Source organism: Tenrec ecaudatus, chromosome 11 (genome assembly GCF_050624435.1).
Source record: "Tenrec ecaudatus isolate mTenEca1 chromosome 11, mTenEca1.hap1, whole genome shotgun sequence".
In the NCBI taxonomy this organism is placed as follows: domain Eukaryota; kingdom Metazoa; phylum Chordata; class Mammalia; order Afrosoricida; family Tenrecidae; genus Tenrec; species Tenrec ecaudatus.
Genome location: NC_134540.1, coordinates 6,709,706 through 6,727,459, shown reverse-complemented (window position 1 = coordinate 6,727,459; position 17,754 = coordinate 6,709,706). Strand labels below are relative to the sequence as shown.

The window sequence follows — 17,754 nt, the reverse complement described above, 5'->3', positions numbered from 1 at the left end:
AATAATTTTATGGTTGGGGGTCACCACAAACATAAAGGGTCGTGGCATTAGGAAGGTTGAGAACCACTGATTAATAGCATTTAAAACCTAAATCTTATTAAAAAAAAATAACGTGCCTAATGCTGCTTAAGCAGCCCTGGTGAAAAAAAAAAAAAAGCCCTGGTGGTGCAGTGGGTCACACGCTGGGCTGCAGATCAAGGCCGAAGACCCCACCAAGGGAGGGAGAAAGGGGCGTGGTCCAGCTCCCACATACAGAAGAGAGCACTTCTGCCCTGTGCTCCTGGGTGGCGAGGACTCAGAACCAACGCCCTGACAGTAAGCCTGGTTCCCACGGTCTGAATGCTGGCTCGCTCATGGGCTTTCGGAGCAGCGAACATCAGTCAGCCCCTGCTTGGAGTGATGCGCGACAGGAGTAAGGAAAACTGCGTTCAACAGTCACCAGGTCTGGGTAAGGCCAAGGGCAGTGAGAAGCCCCACTTAACACTCCATTTTGCCAAGGACAAAGCCCCTGAAGTATGTGACTTGAAGACTTTTAACATTAATGGTTTATACATCTCTTGTAAACGTCATTAAACAGTGAAGAGACTGAGTAATGGAATGATCAAGACAAAAAATAAAAATGAAGCTTAAAAAACTCCTCACTGAAAGCACTGAGTCCTGGAAGAGCGTCCCGGCAGTTTGGTATTGATTCTGATCCAGTGTGATGAGCGGTCCCTACCACCAACCAAAACTCCAAAATCTACTTACAGGTAAGTGGCTGACACGAGGAGTTTCCCAGGGGCTCCCTGCAATTCCTAGCAGCTGCGGGAATCTTAGCCATATGCAGCCCCCCAGACCACGTATACCAGGAAGTGTTTTCTTATAAAGGGACTCCGGGAGGGCTCTGCCCTGTCACAGAACAACTAGCCGACTACCCACGGCGGAGCGAGGCTCCCGCTCCAGGAAACGACTCACCACGAGTGAGATTTAAGTCTTACATGTGTACAAGAAAGACTATCCTTTTGTTTTTTGCTATGGTTGAGCCATTTAAAAACATGCAACTCATTCTTGGCCCATGGGTCACAGAAACACTTGGCTGACCCCGTGGGTAAACCAAAGAGTGCTTGGTAGCACAGTAGGCTAGGTGTTGGCCTGTTAGCTACAAGGTCATCAGTTAGAGTCCACCAGCTGCTCTACAGGAGAAAGAGGAGGCTGTCTGCTCCCGTAAGGATGCACAGCTGTGGAAACCCACAGGGCAGTCCTCCTCTGTCCTATGGGTCCGCTGGTGTTGAGAGTTCTGTATAAATTGATCTCTGTCAGGAAGTACCTGCCCTACTGCTAATGAATAAAATTTAATTAGCCAAAGTAATTACGTTATTTGTATATATTTTAAGAGACAATACTTAAACTTCTGATATTGTTTTGCTCATCGTTTAAAAACACTGAAAGTGAAAATCATACTTCTAACCTTTACAGCCAACCCATTTCCAGTGGACAGAAGTTTCTTTGCCAGGACAGTAAAAACTGTGAAGCCATTCTAGGGTGCGTAGCAGGTGGAACCCTTCAGAGAAGGCAAAATCATGCTCTTTCCACTCGTGGGAGTCCTGGTGGCAGTGACTACACAGTGCCCGGCCAGCACTTAGAAACCACGGGGGAAGGACAAGGCTCTCTACCCTGTAGACTGACACTCTCAGACACCCGCAGGGGCAGTGTGACTCCGTCCTTCTTGGAACAGATTCGATGGCAGAGTTTGAGGGTTCAGAGAGGGGCAGCAGAGTGGGTGAGCTGCACCCCGTCAAAGATGAGAGGCTGGCAAGACCCGGAAAAACAGAACAATCCCGTCAGTCCCGCCTCTCGCTGTGCACCAGGGGCTTCAAAGAGCTTGTGGGGAAGTTCCGTCAACATTTAAATCCATTTTCCACCAAGTTTCTGCAGCCCCCTTGCAAGACAGCCCTTGGTTAGTCAGAAGAGGTAACGCAGGTGAACTCTTTTCCCATCAGTAAGCTCCAACGTTCTATCTTCCCATGCTCAGTCCCACTGAGAAAACCGCTGCCTGAAGGCTGTCACTGGCGGTGAGCTGTCAACCACCCAAAGGTCAACTCTCACCTCACTCCAGGCAACTTTCTACAGCTCCAGCCTGGTGTCACCAGTTAACCACCCAGCTGCTAAGTAAAAGCAGCTGGCTGGGGGGTGGGGGGGGAGGGGGTGCACCCAGTGCCTCTAGGGGATAACAACCTGTTAATCTGATCCCACTAAGAAAATCCGACAGGGCACTTCTGTCCCACAGACTCAATGGCACCTCCTAGCACCCCCACCATCACCACCGCCAGAGGCCAGCAGCATGCTTCCCACTTCCAGGTGCCACCTAGCATTATACTGGGGGGTGGGGAGTGTCAAGAAGTTCAAAGGAAACTTCCCCTCTTTTTTTTGGTCCCATTTGTGCATGCACTCTATCAGACCCTCCCTGCCCCCGCAATCACTGTCCCATTTGTGCACGCACTCCATTAGACCCCCCTGCCCCCGCGATCACTGTCACTCTATCAGGACCCCCCCCACCCCCGCGATCACTCTGTCCCATTTGCAGACTGTGTTCATCGCAGGACTGGGCGTCCAGCCGAGTCTTAACCTCCCACGTGAGTTCCAGGACAACAAACTCTCCTCCTTGACTTTGCTCTTCCCTCATCGTTCACTTCATGACTTCTTCAGCTCCCTGCCCTCCTAGTGCTGGGTGTTCCTGGGACCTCCTTAGCCACGCTCCGGGTGAACTCACCCAGCCTCATGGCTCTCTTATGCTGACGAAGCCTGCATTTCTCGCTCAGACCCCACACTCCATCTAACGCCACCAACTCAGAGCCAGCACTTTCCTCCACATACTCATGGGGTGGGAGACAGACTTCCCGGCGGGACAGGACTCCCTCCTGAGTTTCCCCCAAGCCTTCCTCTTCCTCCCTATCTCAGTAAGTGGCAACCTCACTCTCTTAGTGGCTCAAGGCCCAAATCTTGGAACCGTCCATGATTCTCTCCCCAGCACCGCATCCTCATCTTTGAGCAGATCCTGTGGTCTCCCCCTTCAAACTATCTCTGGAATCCAAGCAGGACGCCACCGGCGGGGACACAGTCACTGCCCATCACATGCGCATGGTGCACGCAGCCAGCAGCCACCGCCACTCTTGACAACATACAAGTCTGATCTTCCCACAGCCTAGTTCTTCGTTCCTCTTTCTCCCAGGACGCAAGCCAGGACTGTGGGCAGGGTCTAGCCTCCCTTCTCCCTCCTCTAACTTCCTTCCCAAACCAAACACCCCACCAATCAGTCAATTCTGACGCACAGGGAACCGTAGGGCAGGGTGGAAGTAACTGCCCCTGTGGGCTGAGACTGTAACTCATAACAGGAGTAGAAAGCAACATCTTTCTCCCAAGGAGCAGCAGGTGGTTTGGAAGTGCTGACCCTGTGGTTAGCAGCCCGTGCTGTAACCACTGCACCGCCAAGGCTCTGCAGACAGGCTCCCCTGCAGCAGCACAGAACTGACCCAATGTCTGTCTCTTGGGGACTTTGTCATCGCTACCCCCCGACCTAGAAGGCTCCCACCTCCGCCTCAGTCCCCATCTGCTCCCCCGTTTCCTTCTAGCTTTTGCTTGTGCCACTTTCTCACAGAGGCGTTCCTGTCACTCATCTGACAGGGCGCTCACCCACCCACGGCTCTCTAGGGGCTTCCACTGCTCCGCGTCAGTCACGCCACAACATGTCATGTCACGTCACGTCACGCCACACCCACCCACCACCACCCCACCCTCTTACTCTCAGTCCGTCCCCCCCAACAGGTCTTAAAAAGGTGATTTCCATGAGTTACTACTTTAGCTGGAAGGAAACAGATCTAAAGGAGAGGCCCGGAGTCCCTGGGGCACAGCGGTTCCAGGCTCAGCTGCTGACCAGGAAGATGGATGGTTACAAGACGGCGGGCTTCCAGGAGACGGCCGGGCCTAGAAGGCCTGTGTGGTACTTCTTCTCTGTTGGACAGGGGTCTCAGAATTGGAACCGACTCCGTGGTTCCGAGTTTCTGAAGGAAACCTGCATTTCCATCCTAGCCCAGCTGCTCCAGGGAAACCTCATGCTCCCAACCCCTCTGAATTTATTGGGCCATTCGAAAAATGGGAATATACCGACCTTGTAAAGTTGTGAGAGTTACATACATATAAGATAGTTGTGTGCACTGTCAAAGTTAATAAAATGTAGATCACAGAATGTAATGCATTCTTATCGGAAAGCTGTCCTCCTTTGTTATCAACCACTACAATTAATTCTAAAAGGTACAGAGTCATTGTGACCTCCAGCAAAAGTGAATAAATAAACAGGCCTAAAATACACAATACACAGCTCCTTCACGCTCGCTGCCATCCAGTGGATGCCTACGCGCAGCAGCCCCGTCGACAGGGTGGAGCTGCCCCTGTGGGTTTCCCAGGCTGGAACTCCTTATGGGAGTAGAAAGGCCCGTCTTCCTCCCAGAGTGGCTGGTGGATTCGAAGCCCAGACCTTGTGGCCCGCAGCCCAGCGTGTAACTACTCCACCACCGGAGCACCGACACTTGGTACAGAGCACACTGGTCCCCTACGTGGACAAACCCTCTCCCAAACCCTCTTCCAGCTCTATTAGAAATTACAGGTCTTCATTTCCATCCCAAAGTTAATAAACCAATCCGCTAGTCTATATGCTAACAGGAGACAAAAGCTTCCATAGGGTTCATTTAAGACAGAGACACAGACAGACAGACAAAAATCAATCTCCAACTGTACGAGGAGTTTAAGAAAATTCACGGGAAAATTCCATTTTCTTCCAGTTCCATTTCCACAACCTTTTCTAAGTCCCTTTCCTGTTTCCCTTCCCACCTGTCAGGTCAAGTCTCATGGGAATAAGCATTTTTTAGGCAACAAACTCAGGAAGTTGGGTTCATTCTAAGCAATAATTTGCCTAAGTACGTTTTGTTAAGGAGCTCACCTGAGCAATGTCAATAGTGTATGAATTGGAAACGATTTTAAACTGCTTCCGGATCGATGGCGATCCAGCTACCACTAACCATTTAGATTCTGAAACATCAAAGAGGCGCGCAGACAGGAGCACACAAGAAAAAGCAAGCGGCTGCATCCGTGAAGACGGATACCCTACCTGCAGGTCCTCGCACAAAAAGATGGACTCTTGAAAGCTAATCCGGTAAGTCTTCAACGCTTTTAACTTTCCCTTCTCTCTACAAGCCGGGCAGTACTCCTCCCCTGTCGCTGGGGGGGATTCACGCGTCTGGAAGGGAAACAGCACAGATGAAAACGCAGGCCCTCCAATCACAAGTCGTTACAACAAACATTCAATGGAAAGGTAACCAGGGGCAAGGCAACATTTAACAAGATCTAAGTCCTGGCAAGATATGTTAAAGAAGGCCAATGGAGGAAATGAAGCCAGGGCTTTATAAAGAGCTACCGTTTCGGCTCTAAATACCACATGGGAAGTGGTTAGAAATAGCATCGGTTTTCATTTGCAAGGGAAGAAGGTAACGCCAACTGCCAGGAAGCCACACAAGCTCCGTGTTTCCAGAGGCTAGTGAGGCAGTGAGTCTGTTTTACTTTAACTTTCAACCTCGCTATAGAAATGCAGAGAGAAAACACATTTTAAAATCTTTCGCCATTGCTGTAAGATTTCCGTGGATATGATTTTTCCCAAGTTAATGAGTAAAATTAAAGCCAGATGTAAATCTCAAACATAGGAGGAAAGGAAAAATTTTGTGCACCGAGGCAAAAAATGAGTTCACTAACTTTTCCCAAACCCCCCACCATGGGGGGTGAGGCGCCCCCTCGCCCAGGCCCTTGTCCAATCACCGCAAACCATTTCCAATCTTCAGGGAAGCCATCGTTCCGAGTCATTGCTAATTTAGGTCACTTGAACCATGTCAATATCCCTAAGGATTTTTCAATGAACCCTGGAAAAAAAAAGTCAATAGGCAATTAAATAAGAATCCTATGCACTTGGAAAACGAGCTAAACTACTTTATAAGGCTTAAGAGACAGGCTACGCACATTTGAGAGCTACGCGTTTGAGGGTGAACACATTCTGAAACACAGTGGGCACGAGTGAAAACCAAACACAGAGACTGATTTCTAAATCTCAAGGAGCTGTGGGGAGCAGGCAGCCGACACAATTGGACGGAGCAGACACATCTGCAAACAGATCAAACCCAACCTGTCCTAGAACTAGCCACGACTAACAGTGAACGACAGCTACCATAAGGAAGCCTGCTGGTGCCATGGGGTAAGTGCTGGGCTGTTAACCTTAAGGTTGGCCATTCAAAACCCTATGGAAGAAAGTCTGCTCTTGTACAGATTTACAGCCTCTAACGGCGGTCTGACTCTGCCTACAGGGTCGCTATGTGTCAGAACTGCCTCCACGGGATGGTCTTGGCTTCCATACTGACCAGAAGACGCCGGTGGCCCACTAGTCAGGTGCTCAGTGGGTAACCAAAAGGCTGGCAGTTGGAATTCACATGCTGCTCCACAGGCAAAAGTTGCAGCAACCTGTTTCCATAACGTTCTGCCCTGCCCTATAGGGTCCTTATGAGTCAAAGACGACAGCGGTCTGTTTGTGCAAAGATCCACAGCCTTGGAGAACTAGGAGGCAGCTCTACCCTGCCTATAGATAGGGTTGCTCCGAGAGGGAATCAAGAGCAGCAGGTATCTGTCCTGAGAAAAGCTTTCCATCTACTGCCCAGGCATGTGAAAGCAACACGGCAGCAATGAGCCATGGGTCCTCCAGGCCCCTGTTGTTTCAGCCACCAAAAAGTCTCTCTCTGAGAATGAAGAAACTGTCCAAAACTGACTGTGGTGTCCCTTCTTGATGGGACTGAACTATCAAACTATATGGCACATAAACTATAGGCCAACACAACTGGAAAAGAAAAAACTCTCTCCAGTTGGGAATACTGTAACTTTTAAAAAACTGACAGCAGGGTGCTATTTTCTATGAATCTGTCTGGAAACAAATACATAAATAACTTCACGCTTGTTGGGTACAGTCCCCTGGGGTGGTATCCGTTCCAGAAAGGCAAAATTAGGGAGCCAGGGTCCCATAAAGATCCAGTACTAAGAGCCGTTCAATCTGGGCTTAAAACAGAGAAAAACGGCCCATCTTTAAATTGGGGTAAACTGCCACTTAGCAGGGATGCTATAAAAACAATCTCGAAGAACAAATGGTTGAACTAGAGCAGGGGTCCTCAACCTCCCTACTGCTGCGACCCTTCATACAGCTCCTCATGTGGTGATGACCCCCCACCATAGCTTGATTTTCATTGCTACTTCATAACTAATTTTGCTACTGCTATGAATCATGTGAGCCCTGTGAAAGGCAGTGGTTCTCAATCTGTGGGTCGCGACCGCTTTGGGGGCGGGGGTTGAACAACATAGGGGTCTCCCAATTTATAACAGTAGCAAAATTATAGCTATGAAATAGCAACGAAAATAATTTATGGTTGGGGTGGGGTTGAGAACCTCTACCCAAAGGGGTTGCAACCCACAGGTTGAGAACCGCTCCACTAGATGGTTCTGAATACCTTCACCCCTCTACAAATCCATGTGTCTATGAGAATTCCATCTCTGGGAAATCCGTGGCTCACAGGTTCATTCTACAAGACAGGGACCACAGCAAACCCAACCCCAAGTGATCGGAGGGAAGCGACACTGCAAGACAGAGCAAACAGCCCTATGGGGCTTCCACAACTGTCACCCTTTGTGGCAGACTGACATGGCCACTGCTGGAGGGTCTCCGTGAACAATGGGGAGTTGAGGGCCGACCTTTAGATTAGCAGCTGAGCACTTAAGCATGGAACCACTTTCCTTTCACACCAAAGAATGGTTTTACAAATATAAAACCTTTCGTTCATAGTGTTGAATCTCAATTTCCAACTCTGAGGCCATGACCACCCATCAGGTGCAGTTCCTCAGCCACCAAACTCAGGATACTGTGTGCCTGGTCTTCCTCGTGGTTGGGTAAGTCCTGTGTGCTGAAGGACACCCATGAGTATCCCTGGCCTGTATTCCCTAGACCCCAAGAGCATTTGCCACCCCAACCCACACTGCCCCAATCACAAGTATCTTCATGTTGCCTGGAGCCAAAAGTCATCCCGAGCTTAAGCCTGGGCCAGAGAAGTGAATACAAGTCAGATGCTAGCTCTCTCCATCCTTGCTGACACCATCAACTGGTTTAGTGCCTTTGGCTGGTTCTGTTTGGAAGCTAATTACAAAGGAGACAGAAGAGCCCGCCTTTGGGTGCTTCCAGGGGAGCTAACCACATTGGCTGTGGGCACCCCATTCTGGGTCCAGAAATTCCTGAGTTGTAAAACTGGCTCGTCCTCCGTCTGAAAGGAAGCAATGTGTGGAACATGCCTAACGGAAGACCTCGCACAGTTACTTCCAACTGCTGTCTACTCCGACTAATCTTACACTAGGCTCGAAGTAGAGAACAGGCAATCCGCTTCACCATATCCTCAAAGGAAACCCCAGCAGGCGGTGTGTGATGCATGAATTATTTTTTATGAAAATCTCCATCCGCCTGCCAAATCTAGGAAACTTTGGGGGGAGGGTCCTCTCCCTCTCAACTATCAAAGGAAACTAAAATGGAGGGTGGGGATCAAGACCTGAAACTAAGCCTTCAAATCTGCCCCCGCCCCATTTCATTCCACCCACCCACACACTTAGCAACCATTACCAATGGGGAAAGCTGGTGGGGTTGGAGGTGCAATCCTGAAGCCAAGAACCATGGAGGACCCCCACCCCATCCCAAAAGTCACTTAAAAAACAACACATACACAGAGAAATAGGCTATTTGGATCTTTTAAACCAGCGGTTCTCAACTTGTGGGTTAAGACCCCTTTGGGGGGGGGTCAAATGACCCTTTCACAAGGGTCACCCAATTCATAACAGTAGCAAAATTACAGTTATGAAGTTGCAACAAAAATAACTTTATGGTTGGGGGGTCACCACAAAATGAGGAATTGTATTAAAGGTCACAGCATTAGGAAGGTAGAGAACCACTGTTTTAAACAATTAGTTTATCCTAGTATACAAAACTCACAACTTGTTCCTTAAAAAATAAAAAATGTTTTAATGCCCTCACTCCCACCCCTTTTACAAAAATATCCTGCTCTTCTTCCTTGCCTGTTATCTCACCCGTCTTCTGACTTCTCCATCCGTCTAGACACACAGATCAGAGCCCAACTGGGCTAAAAGGAACTCGCCAGATCTGTGGCAACTTTGGGAATGCCCCCCATCCCACCCCTTTCCCTCTCATCCCACCCCTACTACTTGCCACCACCAAAAGGGATGCTCCAGAACATAAGGTTGGCACTGTCCTGGCTGGCCGCCTATGTTCTCCACAGGGATTCCAGGGAAGGTCAAAGAAACTCCTATGACCTAAAGATGCCTTATGACCCACAGCTCACTGCCCCGACATCACTAGTGGCTTCTAGTCTCCACCCCACCCCCTGCTCGGCCCGTACCACCTCCTCTTCATAGGGTTCCAGGGAGTCAGAATCGACTCAATGGCAATGAGGGCTTGAGTTTTCTTGGGGGGTGCGGGGGGAGAGTGAGGACGATGTCCCGAAGTTCGTGGGGACCATCCCATTCTTTTCCCATGCCACCTTTGTAGCTCTCGATGAGCCGGATTCCGTAGGCGCCCTAAGGTGACCGACTGACCCAAAACGTGTCACGGGGTGGCCCTGAGAGGCGTCTGCGATGGAAGGGGATTAAAAGGAGGACCCTGCTCGGAGGGGGGTTGGGGGGGGGTCCTGCCTACTGGAGGCGGCGCCCGAGGTCAAGTGCACGCAGCACACTCGAGGTCACCAGCTTTGCTCGTCTCGAATCAGTGGCGAGGAAGGCCCCCGACGTCCGTTTGGAACCTCAGCCTGGAAACCCCAGGGGACGTGCGGCCCCATCCCCACGCTCTAGGGGAGGGGGACACACACTCTGGCTTCTCTTCAGCGTTTTCACCTCTGAGTCCGGAAGGGGACCGTCCTGCCCCCTAGACCCAGCCTGCCCAGCTCGCCCACCTGGCCGACCCCCCGCACACGCCCCAGTTCTTGCCCTTTCCCTCCGTGGGGAGCAAAGGCAACGACGCCTCCTCCCCCGCCCCCTTACCTGCCGCGAACACTCCCCATCCTCGTGGCGGGCCGCTCCGAACTCCCCGTCCCAGATCGAGCCCCAGAGCGCCAAGCGCAACGTTCACCCCACGTTCCCGGCGGGCTGCTCCTCCCCCACCGGCCACCCCGCGCCCACAACAACTTCCGGTTTGAGTCCGCGGCCAAAAGGTTCCCCTTCCGGTTCCGCGTTGGGCCCGAAAGGACGCGGCTGCGGCGGGGAAGGGGCGGGCGGTGCACTTCCGGCCGGGCTCCGCAGAGGCGTGGCCGCCCCCTCGGCTGCCGCAGTCGCAGTTGCGGCGGCGGCGGCCACGATTAGGGGGCGGGGCCGGCGACCGCGTGTGAGTGGATGGGTCTGGGGAGGCGAGGTTTTCGGGAAGCTGCTGGAAGGGGCGCGGGGGGCGGAGGTGACGCCGGCAGCCGGGGGTGGGGCTGGGGGGTGGGGCTGGGGGATGGAGCGTGATGAAAACGAGTGCGCGGCCTGCGGCGGAGGGATTAAAGAGACTCGCGGCACGTCTTGGCGTCCGTGCGTGCGTGCGTGCGTGCGTGCTGGGCGGGGCGCCGACGTTCCCGGATGGCCGGGTTGGGGCGAGAAGGCGTCCCCGAGCCTGGCGCAGGGAGGCTGAGATGGCGGGCCTTCACCGGCCCGGGTCTGCAGTGCCCTTCCGTGCACATCCCGGCCGTGCGAGGCACCCCGAGCCTCGGTGAGCCCCGAGCCGCCACCGGGCGCGCCCACAAAGGGCCGGCCCACGGACTGCCCCTCGCGCCCCCCAAATTCTGTCCTTGAGGCCCGAGGCTCTGCTCGCCTCCTGTGCCCCTCCCAGATGGCCCCGCGGGAAAGGGGTAGCCACGGTTCGGGCACTCGGCCGCGCATGACCCAGTTTTGCTGCTGCGCTCATTTCGGCTGCCCTTGCCTCGTTCTAATTTGGGGGGGTTGGGGGAGGAGGAGTTCGCCTTTAGTGCTTGCGTTTAAGGTTCTGCTTTCGTAGGAAGGTCATGTGGCTTAAGGGACATCGTGACTGCGTGTGCTATTTCTGAGCCTGCATTGTAAAATCTTGGGGGCAGCGTATTGCAGAAGTCCTTGCGATCGCCTGGGGGTTTTTTTTGGGGGGGGGTTGCTCCCTCAATGAGCTCTCTCACCATTTCATCACACCGCAGGATAGCCACGTTGGACATTTTGTGCTGTGACGTTCTTTTAGTGAGTGGTCGGAAACCAAAGGGTTGTACTTGGGAATAAAGCTGACTTTTTTGACGGGGTGAGATGGAGGAAATGAATCCCGTGGGCCAAGAAACGCTTCCGTAAAAAGGATCTCTGTTTTGGATACTTCTGGATGCAATTGACCAGACGGTAGCCAGATCGCCCTTGTGCTGGTGTGTTGTACAATCTAACCAGTTGGTTTTGTTTAGTTTTTCTCCCCAGGAATTAGGATAACCTGAGAAAGTTCAGATAGTAGCCAAAACTCAAAGGATTTTTCTTGTTCGCTAATGCTGTTTACATCTTTTTGGAATGAGATACTTTGCCTTTTTCTTTTTGAATAAACACTGACTCATAATTGAGCAACTGTTCATTAAAATGTGGCTAAATTTTTTTATGCAGCTAAGTTTTCAAGATTATAAAAAAGCCACCGCATTGGATTATGTCAGAAATCAAAACATTGTCACCAGCAAAGTTAATTTATAGTCATTCCATCGACATTTGAATTCTTAGCAGAAGGAAAAGAGAGTGGACAGAAACAAGATGGAGGGGAAGGCCGAGCTGTGAAGAAACGAAAGGATTTCTGAGTGGGCTGTGTTTTGACTTCAAGGGTTTTCTTAAAAGGGGATTCTGATGTAGGAACCGCCAAACAGGAGGTTAACCAGCAAACTCCCCTTGAGGGTGGATTCCAGAGTAATGAACCAGAAGGTTCTGTTGCCCCTGCTTGCCTTTCCCCCAATATCTTGGAATGCCTTTTTTTAAAGGTATGCTGGTCCCCAAAGAGTGCAGTCACCTGGAAGGAGCAGAGCCCATTGCCTCCTTCCCCCTGTCAGCAGTGTAGGACTGAGCTCTGTTCACTGGTTTCTGTCTGTCAATTAACATGCTTCCCACTCCTGGCAGCCCTGATAGGCAGATAGAACTGCCCCATGGGATTTCCAAGGCTGTCAGTCTCTGGGAAGACTGCCCTGTCTTTCTCCCTGAGCAGCTGAGGAGTGCACAGCACCCACCTTCTGGTTGGCTGGCACCTGGCTGTTTGGGCCCTGGGTGCCGCAAGCTGTTGGGCTGCCAGCCTAAAGGTCAGCAGCAGTTTGCACCCATCTGGCAACTTCGGAAGAGAGGCCTGGCAAACAGCAGTCAAGGTCAGGGTCTGGGAGACCCTGCAGAGCAGTTTGTTTCCTTGCTTTCCTCTTCTTCGTTTTAGGAGCATGTAATCCACATGCCACACAGTTCAATAACTCAGTCATATCAAGGAGTTGTACAGTTAACACCACATTCCATTCGAGAACCTCCTTCCTTGTACTCCTTATGTCATTTGTTTTCTAACTGGCAAAAATATATGCAACAAAACATTCTCCTATTCAACAACTTCTACATGTATAATATTCAGCGCCATTGACTATACTCTTCATGTTGTACAACCGTTAACGATCTCCTTTTCCAAATTAGTCTACCACCCTGAACATAAACTCAGTGCCCTAAGTAACAAGTCTTCTTGATAGTGTTCACATAGCATATTGCTTCCATGGCTAAATTACTTTTTAAAAAGTTGTATATATATCATAAGACATGACAAAATAATTTATAAATTATCAAGGGTTCGTGAGGGGTTAGGGAGGGAGGGGAAACATGAGCTGATACCAAGGGCTCAAGTAGAAAGCAAATAGAGAATGATGATAGCAACAAAGGTACAAATGTGCTTGACACGATGGATGGATGGAAGGATTGTGATCAGAGTTGTACAAGCCCCCAATAAAATGATTTTTTTAAATAATTTTTTAAAAGTTGTGTATGCATCATCACAATCCGTTCTAGTGTTCCCTTCCTTGCATCTCAAACCCCCCCTCCGTCACACATCCCCCCATCCCGGATACACCCTTGCATCAGTTCCCACATCTGCATCCACTCCTGTGCATTCCCAAACTAGAGCCCAACAGGAAACAACTAGCAAGAAGAAAATAATACAAAGATAAAAGTACAAATAAAGTTGGGAACCGATTACAAGGATCTACATGTGACCTCCCTGGGGGACGGACAACAGAAAAGTGGGTGAAGGGAGGTGTCAGACAGTATAAGATACAACAAAATAATTTATAAACCATCGGGTTCATGAGGGACCGGGAGCGGGGAGGGAGTGGGGAAAGGGAGCTGATGCCAGGGGCTTAAGTGGAGAGCAAATGTTTTGAGAATGATGAGGGCAATGAATGTACAAATGTGCTTTACACAATTGATGTATGTATGGATTGTGATAAGAGTTGTATGAGCCCCTAATAAAATTATTTAATTTTTTTCAAGTACAAATAAAGTAAAGAAAAGGCAGAGAAATTTCTGCCCTGGAACAGGTGAGAAATCCTTCAGCCTAGAGCAAATTCTTGTTGGGTCAAGAGGGAGGTCACCTGACTAAATGATCCTATTGCACCAAGGTTCAATCCACCATAATCAAGTTTGCAGTAATCTGACAGTAAAGCTGGTCAAGTCCCGTGTCTGTGGCCAGATAGGGGATGGATCCCCCAACGGCTTACTCTGACTAGATACTCTGCAAATGGGTTTTGCGCTCCCACTGTTTTCCATAGCCATCTACAAATGGGGGTGTTCACAATTTAAACTCTGATAATTTTCCCTTCATCATATTTGGATTTTGTTATTGGCTGGTGTTCTGCTTCTCAGTGGACTTAGTTGACAACTCACTTAGATGGCTGCTTGTTTGCAAACAAGCCTCTAAGACCCCAGACTTCCAATTAATAGCACGGCACCATCTGCTCTCTTCACCACACTTTGCTGTGGCACCCTCACCTTCAGTGATCATTTCATGAAGGTGTGGAGCAGGGCCACGTTATAAGCACTAACTCTTCCTGGGTTGGGTTTAGAGTTAAGGGGGAGCCCAGAATTCATCTACTTGTCCACGGGTTATGGAAGGCTCCAGTCTACTTTGGCAATCATATTATTACAAAAACTCAAACAACCACACCCAAAACAAAGGGCAGAAAGAGAAAATACAAAACCATTGTCAACTCCTCCCCTCCCTCCCCCAGGGTACAAGGCGATGCATTGATAACATCAACAGCTTATCCAGCGGCATAGAATTTAAGATACTGTTGAGAGTTACATGAATGTGAGCCAGTCCAACTGGGAGCTGCAACCCATGAGTAGTTGCTTTGTACAGATGGATTTCACAACTGATTGAGCTGTTTACATGAGCGTGGGGATTGGTGCCAAGAGCAAATTTCCTGAATCGATTCCTTCAGGTGTAGATCTTTGCCTAACAGATTAGAGCCTGTCATTTTAATGCAAAGGGAGCAATGAGGTATTAACATGATGGTTCTGGGTCCCCTGTCATTGGACAGCCACTAAGCCAGTGTCCCACCCAAGGTCCAGTGACCACCATCTCCACAGTCTTGGGTGGCCAACCGTTGCTTCCTCTCCCATCAGAGTATGTCCGTCCTAAGATCCAGGGTGCAGGTAGTTTTGAGGGGCTTCTACACGGAGCCCTCCTGATGTGGCCCTTGGATGTGTGGAGCAGTTACTTTTACTCCAACCCGTGGGACAGCCATGCTTGGGGGCCAGCTCCCTGGCAGACAGCAGCAGCAGGGGAGTGACTACACTCGGACACAGTGCCGTGCACGGTGGGTTTGTCTCTGCCCCAGCCCTCCACCCACACCCTCTGCTACTGGATTCCCCAAGCACAAGCAAGTCTCCTGCCCAAGCCTGGTAAGCACACGGGGTCTGCTAGGCCTGCTCCTTCCGCTGTCAGGCAGAGGTGAGCTCGGGTGACCAAAGCTATACCCCGCAGCACTCTGGTGGACAGTCCGTAAATCCCGGTCCAATCCCCCCACCCTCCCCAAATTCACGAGACATTACATCAGTCTTTCTTTCTACCCCATGGATTGCAGATGAAAAACATGTTTGACCGTGGAATCTTCTCCCAAGCCACTGAGGTTTGGGGCGTGATTCAAAGGCATGTCCCATAACACTTTTAAATTCCAAGAAATTCATGTTTCTAGAACATTTCCAGCCCCTGGGTTTGGGATAAGGCCTTTGCTCCTGTATGAATATTTGGTGGTTTATGACACAAAGTCAGCAGTTCAAGAAAGCAGCCGCTCTGCAGAACCAAGATGAGGCTTTCTGACCATCAAGAGTCACCGGCTCAGAACCACAAGGGCCACTCTAGTCTGTCCTACAGGGTCGCCATGACTCTCATCGACACCGAAGCAGTGAGTTTGCTTGGGCTATATATTTTAGATACTAAAAAATTGAAATCATAACATTTTCGTTCTTGTGCTTAGTGAATCCAGTAAATTCAGATGGAACTAAACTTGTTTTTTGACATAGAAATTCATTGATCGGGTGGCAGTAAATGCCGGGTCGAGGTGTGTGTAGGCCACTTGTGAATGGATCCACAGGATGATGGCAGCAAGCCCTGACCAGTGAGAGAGAGGTGTCAGTGCAGCTGTGCTCCAGGCAGGGGCAGGCCCAGGGTTGCTGGCAGGTTTACATTTCAGACTGAAATTTAGAAAGGACATGACAACCCACTCCGTAACCCCGATTTAGGAGCGGAGAAAATGAGGGGGAGGAAATCGGTTGACTTCAGTCAGTTATGAAACCACTCTGTCTTGTCTGCCCACAGGACGCAAGGAGGTCCGATGGAATGCAGGAGTGGGGATAACATCTTACTCCTTTCCTGTCTCTCAGGCCTGCTGATGTCGTGGTTATGAATTGAGCTGCTAACTACAAGGTCAGTGGTTTGATACCACCAGCTGTTCTTCGGGGAAAAGATGAGGCTTTCTACTCCTGTAAACAATTAGTTTCAGAAACCCACAGAGGCGGTTCTACCCAGTGACTTGGCATCAACTCAGTTGATGAACAAAACTTTACGTATACATCTTATACATTGTATATATTTCTCACCCACTTCACAAACATACCTCGTATTTTACTCAGAGGCGGTTTCCTGTCATTCTGTGTATGTGTGATTCTTCTTCCAGCTGCTTGATTAAATGCTGTACAGATGTATCCATGTGTTGGAGGCGTCTCTCTGGTCTTTAACTATTAAAAGCACTGTGCAGTGGACATCTTGGTCCATTCGTTGTTTTCTGCGTCCGTGGACATAGCTGGGCTCCAGCCTGCAACCTCGCTCTTTTGGGCATCATCGATAAAAACCATTAGTAAGGAATCAAGTAAAAAGACCCGTTAACCAGGGGCTCCGCGGTACATGCCTAGGGTTCTGTCTCCCGGGTGCAGGGCCTTCCGAAAATCCTTCAAAGGTCGTGGACTTTTCCCAGGAACTTGGCCGGAGCAGCTGAGGGGCGCCTTTGCCAGACCCGCACAGAAATGGAGCCACGGGCCCGTTTGGTTCTAAAGTAAACATTGGTGACAGATCACTTCACCTTTGAACCCAGAGGAAGCGAAACCGAAACGAAAGCCCCAGTACTCAGACTCACAGCACCCCTTCCAATGAAGCCGCAGGTGCTGTGGGGCCTTCGGGTGGCACTGGGCTGCTAACAGCAAGATGAACAGTTCAAAACCACCAGCTGCTCCAGGGGAGAACGATGAGGTTTTCTACCCCCATAAAAATGTAGTACAGTCTCAGAAACCCCCCCTGACCTAGGGTAGCTGTGAGTTGGAGTGTTATTTAAGGAGCCGGAGGCACAGTGGTTAAACACTCAGCTGCTAACAGCAAGGTCAGGTTCAAACCCTTCAGGGAGGAAAGTCCAGCTGTCTGCTTCAGTAACAATGTTCAGCCCTAGAAACCCTGTGGGCCCAGCACTCTGCCCTGTGGGTTGTGGCACTGAGTTATCTCTGGTTTTGTTTCTTCCTTTAGACCCTAAGTTAGCAGCCCTGGTGGTGCAAGCAGGCAAGCACTAGGCTGCAAACGGAGAGGTCAGTGGTGCAAACCCACGGATTCCTGCCCAGGAGAAAGGCCTGCCCACTTCCACGCCATGAGTCCGAGTCAGCTCAGCAGCAGTTTCTCCTAAACAAGCTAACAGATCTTGAAACACAAAGAGCGAGGAGTCGACTCAGAGTTCTCCAGGGAAAGCCGGAGAGCCCAGGCTGGTGAGAAGGCGGTGGCCAGGCAGCGGAGGAGAGCTTTCCAGCCAGTGTCCTCCCACCGCAAGGCAAGAGGAGTCTTCCCGGGTGCCCTTTAAATGGACTTATTATTAACCAAGCACATGTAGTGAATTTGTGTAAAATACAACTTGTCTATTCTGCCAAGGGTGACACTGGCAGTCTGCTTGCTCCCAACGCTGGTGTGTGGTGTGTCGCTTCCACGGTGTCTGCAGGACGGGGGAGCACTGCCCATCTCCATTGGCTTGCCCAGGAGGTCCTTTCAGGAAGCAGACTGCCACAGTGCTTTCCAACCACCAGCCTTTCAGTTTGCAGTCAAGCACTTCACCACTGCGCCACTAGGGCTCCTCCAAC

The 17,754-nt window shown here is 50.5% G+C and overlaps 1 protein-coding gene and 1 long non-coding RNA gene across 3 annotated transcripts in view; one reads left to right on the top strand and one right to left on the bottom strand.

The window, feature by feature from the left end:
• USPL1 (ubiquitin specific peptidase like 1) overlaps positions 1-10,270 on the bottom strand; it is a 39,381-nt gene extending 29,111 nt beyond the window's left edge. Inside the window, exons 1-3 of the mRNA XM_075562814.1 lie at positions 10,147-10,270; positions 5,779-5,942; positions 5,141-5,269 (exon numbers count right to left, since the gene is read on the bottom strand). Of these exons, the coding sequence (XP_075418929.1) occupies positions 5,141-5,269; positions 5,779-5,886 (237 nt within the window). The 5' untranslated portion in view covers positions 5,887-5,942; positions 10,147-10,270. The remainder of the gene's footprint in view (positions 1-5,140; positions 5,270-5,778; positions 5,943-10,146) is intronic.
• Positions 10,271-10,394: 124 nt separating this feature from the next.
• On the top strand, positions 10,395-17,539 carry LOC142461633 (uncharacterized). Of its 2 annotated transcripts, none has more exons than XR_012786910.1 (3): positions 10,395-10,486; positions 15,962-16,069; positions 17,156-17,539. It is a non-coding gene; the product is annotated as an uncharacterized LOC142461633 (long non-coding RNA). The 2 variants fall into 2 exon arrangements; XR_012786911.1 differs by lacking the exon at positions 10,395-10,486 and adding an exon at positions 10,717-10,849.
• Positions 17,540-17,754: the final 215 nt, after the last annotated feature.